This window comes from Solanum lycopersicum, chromosome 1 (genome assembly GCF_036512215.1).
Source record: "Solanum lycopersicum chromosome 1, SLM_r2.1".
NCBI lineage: Eukaryota > Viridiplantae > Streptophyta > Magnoliopsida > Solanales > Solanaceae > Solanum > Solanum lycopersicum.
Genome location: NC_090800.1, coordinates 83,653,144 through 83,663,082, shown reverse-complemented (window position 1 = coordinate 83,663,082; position 9,939 = coordinate 83,653,144). Strand labels below are relative to the sequence as shown.

Below are 9,939 nucleotides of genomic sequence, written 5' to 3'. Positions count from 1 at the left end.
TCATCACAAACTAGTAGGGTTAAAAAACGAAACATATGAAACTATAGGGACTAATTTGATAAAATTAAAGTAATGAATACGTCAGCATGACCACTCCTTTTAGGACCACAGTTAACTTAACTTATCCATAGTTAAAAAATAAAAATAAAAAAAAATAAGAAAAGGTTGTAACTTATCCTTCTATTTTATTTGCATTTTGCATTTTCCACTTTGTTTTTACTTTTAATGTCTTTGCACCTTCCTCTCTTCTTCTTACTTTCCAATACACAACAAAAGTGAAAACATCACTTCAATACACCTAACATTCTTCTCAAACCCCTTCTCTTTCTCTCTTTTTTCTTTTTTTTTTGGTTCAAAATCAAAGTAGTATAGCCATAGATAACAGCTTCAACAAGCTGTTTTCAAGAAAATCATGTAAGTCATTTTCTTGATTTTTTTTTTGTTAAGTTTTTTTGAGTGTTGGTTTGTTGTGAATTTTTGTGAAAATATGGTTCTTGAAGGGGTTGGTAGATCAGAGTATATGTGGGGATTAAAAGGGTGTTTTTTTTTTACAAACAAAGAAGATATAGATGGAATTTTTAATAGTAATCAGTAGAGAAAATTATGAAATTCTGTTAAAAGGGTGTTTTTCAGTAGAAAAAATTTGTTTTATGGCGTTGTTATATTTATGTTTGTTTGTGTTTTTTTCTCCATGGAGTTATATTTATATGATGACGTGTTATGTGTAGTATAAAGTGGGAGTAATTTTTTATGATTTGTTAAAGATTATCTAGTTTTGAGGAATTTGGACTGTTTTGTTTGATGATGTTAGATTAAAGATCATTAATTTTGGATTAAATTGGAGTTGATTTTACTAAAAGTTGAGTTTATTTGTTGTATCTGAATTGGTGTTGCAGAATTTGGTAAATGGGGATATTTGAAGATATGGGGTTCTCTGGAAATTTTGAGTTTCTATCTGATTCTATGGGATGTGGAGCTCAAGAAGTTGAGCATAAGCCGGTTGGGTTGGAGGAGGATGATTATAGTGATGAGGAGATGGATGTGGAAGAGCTAGAGAGGAGGATGTGGAGGGATCGAATGCTTTTGAGGCGTCTCAAAGAGAAAAACAAGAATAAAGTGGTGGGGGATGGTGCGAAGCAGCGTCAGTCGCAGGAGCAGGCTCGTAGAAAGAAGATGTCGCGTGCACAAGATGGTATACTGAAGTACATGCTGAAAATGATGGAGGTTTGTAATGCTCAGGGTTTTGTTTATGGAATTATCCCTGAGAAAGGGAAGCCTGTGACTGGTGCTTCGGACAATCTTCGTGCTTGGTGGAAGGAAAAGGTCAGATTTGATCGAAATGGCCCTGCTGCTATTGCTAAGTATCAGGCTGATAATCAGATTCCTGGGAGAGTTGAGGAATCGAGTGTGATAGTTTCCACTCCCCACACTTTACAGGAGCTGCAGGATACAACTCTAGGATCCCTTTTGTCTGCTTTGATGCAGCACTGTGATCCTCCACAGAGGCGGTTTCCGTTGGAGAAGGGGGTATCTCCACCCTGGTGGCCCTCTGGTAAAGAGGAATGGTGGGGTCAGTTGGGTCTGCCAAATGATCAAGTTCAACCTCCATACAAGAAGCCTCATGATCTGAAGAAGGCCTGGAAGGTTGGTGTTCTGACGGCGGTAATCAAACACATCTCTCCCGACATTGCTAAGATTCGCAAGCTTGTTCGACAGTCAAAGTGCTTGCAGGATAAGATGACAGCTAAGGAGAGTGCTACTTGGCTTGCTATTATCAATCAAGAAGAGGCTTTGGCTCGTAAGCTGTATCCTGACAGCTATCCACAGGGATCTCTAGCTGTTGGTAATGGTTCCTTTTTCATCAGCGATGCTAGCGATTACGATGTGGAAGGAGTGGATAACGAGAGAAACAATGAAGTGGAATGTAAACCCCATGACATCAATCTCCAAACTGGAATTATGTTACCTAAAGATAGGGTTTTGATGCCAGGTTTAGCTCCAGTGAAAGGAGAAATTATTGATTTAACTTCCGATTTTATCCAGAAGAGGAAGGAACCATGTTTTGAGGAGTCTGTTGATCAAAAGATATATACTTGTGAGTACCTTCACTGCCCATACAGCAATTATCAAGCTGGATTCCTTGACAGGACTTCAAGAAACAACCACCAAATGAGTTGTCCATTCCGGTTCAATTCTGCTCAAACACTTACTACACCTAAGTATCAGATCAACTATGAGCACAACACAGTTTTTCCTGCACAAACTGCAACTTCTAAGCCAGCGGTCTCGTCAGTCACTGCTTCCTCTTCGATGAGTGCCTCGGGGCTTGGACTCCCTGAAGATGATCAGAGGATCATTTCTGACCTCATAACATCATACGACAACAACTTTCAGCAAAATGGTAGCATCTGTTCCGGAATTTCTGAGATTCTAGTAAACCAAAGCCTGCCTCAGCAACAAACAGTTGAACTTCCCATGGATGGCAACATCAACCTAGGACATATGGAGACCTCAGCTCAAGAAACCAGCATGCCTGTTTATCGTTCAACAGAGTTTCAATATGATCAATGCAAAATGTCCTTTGACGCCCCCTTCGGTGGAAACATAAATGATATAACTGATTACAGATTCGGTTCCCCGTTCAACTTGGGAGGAAGCGACTACGCCGTGGAACAGCTGACAAAGCAGGATATATCTACATGGTACCTCTGAACTAGTACTAGTATTAAACTGTCTTATTTCCTATATGAAGGCTTGATAGGTTGTATATGTTTAGATAAGTGATCAACTCTCTGTCCTTTATATATACAGGTATTGTAGTTTCTTTGTGATGTAGTTGATGTTTCCATGGTTGTAAGTGCTAAACACAATAATTATCTTTATGCAATTATGTTTTAAACTCAGCTCTTATTTACACCATTGATGGTGATTCACGCGATAGGAACAAGTTCATGATTGATAATCGCGTTTTAAGAAGCTCTTTTGAGGGCACAGTGGTGGTGAAATAGGTTTAACATCCATTTCCCAGTTGGTCTGCAAGTGTACATCATGAAGTTTCTTCATGGTTTTTTGACATGCAATTGACTTGAGCCCAACTATTAAGAAGTTGTGTCAGATGTGTGGGACCAAAGATTTCGAGTTCGAATTCTAATAGAGAGAAATCCTGTGTGAGTAGAGAAATTCTTGGTAGGAAGGGCTCATCCCTTTATTGTGCGAATCTAAATTAGTTGAATTTCGATGTAGAATGGTCAAAGGTCTATAGTCCTATTTTGCCTAACCCTATGTATTTTCTAACAAATCACATGCTTCATTCTTGTAATAATATAATGTAATAGTCTCAGCTGCAATGTTTTTGTTTGGTATAGGTCAAATCTAAGTGTCATTCTGGTAAAAGTCATTAGTGCCTATGACAAATGAGGATTGTTGGAATTCCATCCCCACCCCCACCTTGGGCCATCTTTTAATTTTTTTAAATGATCATGGTGGTCGGGCCAGCTTTCGTGCATCTCGACTAGTTCGATAAGATATCTGCTACCTGCCTACCTCCCATCAATAATAGGTATGAAGTAACTCGATCCACTATGGCTAGGACAGATGAAAAGAATATCATGTTTTGTTTGGTTTAATGTGAACAAACTGAATTACTTTTTAGGTAAATTAGATGCAAGAAAATAGTGTGTTTCTCCTTCATCCACTTTGGATTAAAAAAAAATTCAAAATTTAACGAATTAAGAGTTGAAATATATTTCGAATAGGTTCGATCTATATTCTTTTAGATGTCTTAAATAGTTCAGTGAGTTGTTCCAATAATTAATATCGATCAATACCTAATGGAATTACTTATCGGTTCTTCGTACACTATTCATCTAGGCTCTACTCAATAGCTTAAAATCACAACAAGCAAAAAAATAATTTTTGATAAAGTGCCACTAGGATAAATGCTAAAGAAAAAACACTTTCAATATTAATCAAGAAAAAAAGTAATTATTATTGCCACTTGACAGTATATTCCTGAGATAAACTAATTTAAAGATGTTTTTTTTTGTACTGTTCACTTTTGAATAATTCTTTTTCTCTATAAATAATTATTGGTTGTATAAAATATTAAAATCCAAGACAAGACACATGTGCTTTAAGACAAACTATTTTAAACGTCTTCTAGAAATTCTCTTTATTTATTTTTTTTACTTTTAAAAAAATATTTTATTTATTTGGATTCTTCTTTTACGGGTGGACATAGAAAAGCAGTCAAAATTACGTGTTTGAGAAGGTTTACTTGATAATGAAATGTTCAACTTATTGTTGAGATTTTTTACATGTCATATTTTCCATTTACACGTTTTTAAGAAAATAGTTCCTTATTTATACGTTATTAAGAAAATATTAACTACGTTAAAAAAGGTAATTTGATAAAAAAAAGAATTATGTGATCATAAATTTTTTTCCTATCATATTAATTTCTTCATATGTTTATTAAATAAAGGAAAAGGTAAAAATTAATGATTCATTAAATTTTAATTTTCTAAAATTATAAAATACTTATTTCAGATCAATTATTTTTTAATAAAAACGATAATTGAAATAGATCGGAGTCAAAAATTAAGTAGATGTAAATCATAGACTTTCTTGTTTGAAAAATTAGTTTTGCTTTGGATATTGGTACCATTCGTGCATCATGTCACATTCAACTTTCATTATGTTTTTTATACTCCATAAAAGAGGGACACTATTTGAAAAGTAAGTAAATACTTTAACTTATGGCAAGATATTTTTATTGCTAAGTTCTCAAAATATAAATTTATAGATATAATCTTTCATAAAAAAAATGAGATTTGTTATCTCGAAAACAAACTCGTTGTTATATGTTACACTGCTATCAATTGATGTTTAATAAATATCATATCTTCAAAAATAATTTGGAGAATAAGTAATTAACGATAACGGTAGAACATGATTTTCTTTTTATATGTTTAACTTAAAAAGAAAACGAATATTTATTTTTAAAGTGAATAGAGGAAGTAATTTGAACTCCATAAAAGAGTTTAGTTCTTCTTGTCAAGCTAATGTCAAAGGATTAATTACTGAGTATTACTCAGCACAAAATTTAACACAAGTAACTTTTTTTATTAATATTCTGTGTTCTGCATCAAAATAACATTTACTCTTGTTATAACTATTTTTTTTAACAACAAACTAAGAGAAATTAAGAGAAACAAATTGAAACGGAGTTAGTAGGTATAGTTACTACTTAGTATAGTATATATAGTAGCTCATGAGAGCAAATTCAAAAATGAAACTCTTTGCTCTTCCAGCATCTCACCATAATATATATTGGCAAATACATGTAAAAATCAAGAACAAAATAAACAAAATTTTAAAAAGCCAATTAATCCTCTTCTTCAATTTCTTGTTCCTCCTCATCTTCAATTTCTAGCTCTTCCTCATCATCTGTATCCATCTCTTCATCACTTTCTTGTTCATTCTCTTCTTCATTTTCCAATTTTTTAGCATCGACGTTACCTGAAGGCAACAAGCATGAAACTGAGAATAAATTGAAGTAATGTCGCGAGTATTGTGAAAGATTTCTGTAGTTGGTATAGCTAATAAACTAATGGTAAGCCAATTCACAAATATGATTCCAACTACAAACAATTCGCTAAGATATAAGCAGACTATTAAATCTACCCATATCCTTCGTAGCAACGCCCATATTTCCCTGCTTCATACTATCTGCCCACCTCCAAGTAACCCAGTAAAATAAAAGGAGTGTCTTTTGCTTCATGTAAGAAAAAGAGGCTATAGAGAAAATTACCGGATTCATTGTAAAGGAGTCCACCAGTACACAGGCCCTCTTCAATCTTGACAAGTTGAAGAGTCATTCTAGGTCCAATCTCTTGAAGTTTGACAGCACTTTTCGTAGAAGCTCGATTAACTCTTCCAATATCAGATGACAGATTTACGGTTGCTGCCTCATCATCCCCTTCACTTTCAGATCCATAACCAGCTCTTCATTGACAAAGCAGAGAGAGACAAAAATTAAGAGAAGCACAACAGTAGCAGGACTACATCACCCTAGCAGCTTACTTTTCCCATAGTGACTGAAAATGGTATTTGCAGAATTGCCAAGACAAACTAAAGCAAAGCAAAGCAAGAGCCATAATAGCCTATAAATGGAAATATATAACCCCCATCTACTTCAGTTACATCTTCCTCTCTAGTACCGCGGCACATCCTTAACCAAAGGAAATGTTCTGAGATAATAAAAGGGTCATCTTGTCAGGTAACTCTATTGACCCTGTGCTGCATGCTTATTATCATCACTTATATAAAAGTAATGGAAATGGATATGTGTGCAAGGAAGAGGGGAGTGAGTAGCAGATGGGAGATAGAATAGAACATGGGTTTTGGGATTTGATACAGCAACGGTGGTACAGAATTCTTGTAAAGGGCTAACAATCCAAATAGTAAGAGGGTTTGGAAAGGTAGTAGCAGTTCGGGAATAGGGGAGAAGTAAGAATAGAATCTCTGCAGTAATTCAATGATCTCAGTTCCACACAACCTGATTCCAGAAGGACAACAAATGCAGATAGCTATACTAACTCTAGACCAGCTCCTCAGCTGATAAGAAATAGAAAGATCTAATTCACTATGAAAAAAATGATTGTAAGTCAACCAGATTAATGAAGGAAAACTATAATTGCATCGAATGCAATCAAAAATCCATAGCAGCACTGAGAGACATTGAAACGTACTTGGTTACAAAGTCACTAACATCTTGAAGACTTCTTAGATCAGGCACTTGATGGTTTTGCACAAATTTCCTGATTCGGCGAGAAACACCCACTGGCTGTAATCTGATAGAGTAGTGTCGGAAATCAATAAGCTTTGTTTCTTTATCATAATTAAGTAATACAATCCTTTGGCATGAAGACAGCTTGACCTGCAATATATAACAAGTTTCCATTTACAGCTGGTGAAAACAAACTGTGGCTAGAATACAAATTTAGGTATGGTTCTCACTCACTGTATTTATGTCAATGGCAGGAAAAATGTTCTGGAATATAAACGTAGTGAGCTTTAGGTGTTCTTCCCCTGTACCAAAACCAGATAGCACAATCTGCAAGCATAATTCTGGAGCTCAGCTGACCAGATAGAGAAAAAACAATAATGCTAATACAAGACAACCAACTTTATAAAATGGCAACATGAGCATGTTTTCGTAGGTACATCTACATGTCGGGAGGTGTGAAGTAGTCATCTAAGATTCAGCAGAAAAGATTACCAACGGTGGGTTTTTGAAAAGATCCGGAGGGCATCTTGGACGGAGTTGAGATTGAGCAATGTCAGCAGCCAACGAATATTTATGTATTTTAAACGTTAAAGTTGGACCGTGCTTCATTTTGGCAACCTTCAAGTATGCTGCAGAGTCTGTTTTAGACAATATGAGGAAATGTGTGACCATCATACCATTAGCAAGACTCACGAAATCTTTGAGTTTATTTCGTTTTGATTCCTGAAATTAAATTGAGGAAACATTATTTGGTCAAAAGATATGAAAAATACAGACAACAGATGTATATTGTAATATACAAAAACACATAGGTACAGATAAATATATTCATGTTTGTAGCTTATATCACAAGATAAAATCAGGTATTGTTGAAAAAAGCTACAGAGCTCATAAGTTGAGGAAACAAAAAGAAGCCAGAAGTACTGAAAAGATCTGTTCTACCAATAAACGTGCCATTTTAATTAATCATTTCTGCTTGTCTTTCAAATAACAGGAGTTCAGCAGCCAGAAGAATAACAGGCATAATGTCTAGTCCACAAGTTAAACGGAAAAAAGCTAATACATTGTACAAGTAACAACCCCCCCCCCCTTTCACCTTTCCAAATTAAACAAGCTCCTACTTGACTCTCTCCGCAAGGTCCAAAGGCATTGAAGAGAAATCATCTCTTCGAAAAATCACAGGTCACAGTGCAGAAAAAGACGTCTAACCCGTTCTCACTCTTTACAAACATCAATTAATTTTTGTTCCTTTTCCTTTTCTTTAGATTTGTAGCTGTAAGCATTAAACCATGCAATACTGAAGGGACAAAGAAAATGACATGCTCCATTTCTGTTGTCTCACTCCAGTATTTGAGGATTACATTTTTTTTTTTGAAACAGGTAACTTTTGAGGATTACATTTTTTTTTTTTGAAATAGGTAACTTTTGAGGATTACATTTTTTTTTTGAAATAGGTAACTTTTGAGGATTACATTTATCAGTTTGCATCTTAGCAACTGTTTTTTTTTTTTTGGTTATTTTAGCAAACGTAGGAGCAGTTATAGAACTTTTCATAGGGTTAATTTTCTCAGTTTATGAGGTTCTGTACTTCATTACAGATAAGATGATTTGTACTGTTTCTTTGCAAGAGTGGGCTTCGTGTATTCATAAAATGTTAGTCTGTTAGGCGTATGGATCGAGTCCCAATTTAGAAGAAGCTTGAAAAAATATTCATACAAAGAGGTCCAAATCGTATTAAAAACTTTAGATAGTAAAAGAATTAGTAAAAGTCAAGACTGTCGAGCAAAAACCAGATAAGCACCCGAATGCACGAATAAACATACTATGTTAAGGCTTTACCTTGAGCTTGAGAGCAGTATAAGGAAGCATCAATTTTCGCAAGTCCATTTGCAACTGTTTGAGAGGACCAGAAATCTTCCCCCTTGAAAACACCAAACTCTTTGGAATCTTGTCTCCAGTAACATGGTCGACCGTTGGCGTCTTCTTCGCAATTTGCTTGACAAACGGCTTCCTGTTTTTCTGATTAAATGAGTATTCAAGAATTCAGCTCAACCACCACCACAATAAATTGTCACAAAGCTTACAAAAAATCACAAAAATGGAACACATATCTATCTTCTACAAAATCAGTGTTCAGTTGATCATCATTTCTTGTTTCCGTTCAAAAAAAGACCAAAAGGTTACAGCCGTGACTCGTGAGTAACTTTGTTTTCCTTTGCTTTCAATAAAACCAAAAGCAGATAAACAAAGTATGACATGTTCCATTCATACAATGTCTTCCTCACAACAATATTCAAAATTTCAGCTCGGTTGATTAAACCCTTTTTTAATAGGAAAAAAAAGCTTAAAAACCAAATATTTAATTCAATCATAGTTATCGATTATCATTACTTGTTGTATGTATAAGCCGTTAGGGATATTACAAGCAACAGCTAAAAGTAGCTAAAAACTTCCATTCAGTCTAATCATCTATCTTTGTTTCAAGGCAGAAGGGTCACAAATAATTGTTGCTGCTATAAAAAAAACCCATAAATTTTCTGTTTACACCTAGTTTATTACTTAAACCACCATATTCTAAACTGCTCATTACATCTCTCTTAAAACCCAAAAACAACGAAAAATGTGAAGGAACAACTAAAAATCTAGTTAGATAAATCGAAAACTACAATCCTGAAAAAACATAGAATAGAAAAAGCAGAACTACTTACACTCTTGAAACGACCCATAATCTACTAATACTCCAAGTTTACTCTGAATCCTGCAAATTGCGAGCTATAAATTTAAGGGTTTTTTAGAAATTCCCCAAATATATGATTTTGAAATCAATCTTGAATTCACGTTATACAAAGGCAGTGCTTTAGCAGCGTTAAGGCTTTGTAACAATGGAGGAGAAAGAAGACAAGTTACATAAAACCCTAGCTAAACCCAAACTAGTGGATTTTTTATTTTATTTATTTTTTTCCCTTTTCTTTGCCAAATGCCAATAAGTAGATTACTAGTTTTGTCCCTGTCAAAGTGAGATTTGTGAGGGTATTTTTGACTTTTGGCAGATAAAAGATGGAGTATGTGATTTATTAAAACTTATTATAAATAATTTTATAAAAGTAAAAAAAATAATTATTACTATTAAAAATGATATGCTATTGGGA

At 34.5% G+C, this 9,939-nt stretch overlaps 2 protein-coding genes across 2 annotated transcripts; one reads left to right on the top strand and one right to left on the bottom strand.

Annotated features, from left to right (window-relative positions):
* The first annotated feature begins 212 nt into the window (after nucleotides 1–212).
* On the top strand, nucleotides 213–2,903 carry EIL3 (protein EIN3-like3). The gene is given in 2 exon segments (NM_001247617.2): nucleotides 213–414; nucleotides 897–2,903. A coding segment is annotated over 1 exon segment (1,806 nt). The 5' UTR covers nucleotides 213–414; nucleotides 897–906; the 3' UTR covers nucleotides 2,713–2,903.
* Nucleotides 2,904–5,103: 2,200 nt separating this feature from the next.
* Nucleotides 5,104–9,765, bottom strand: LOC101249211 (peter Pan-like protein). The gene is made up of 7 exons (XM_004230009.5): nucleotides 9,499–9,765; nucleotides 8,630–8,809; nucleotides 7,283–7,513; nucleotides 7,025–7,117; nucleotides 6,753–6,940; nucleotides 5,813–6,006; nucleotides 5,104–5,520 (listed from the first exon to the last, which is right to left on the bottom strand). The coding sequence occupies exons 1-7, from the start codon at nucleotides 9,514–9,516 to the stop codon at nucleotides 5,387–5,389; spliced, it is 1,038 nt and encodes a 345-aa protein (XP_004230057.1). The 5' UTR covers nucleotides 9,517–9,765; the 3' UTR covers nucleotides 5,104–5,386.
* Nucleotides 9,766–9,939: the final 174 nt, after the last annotated feature.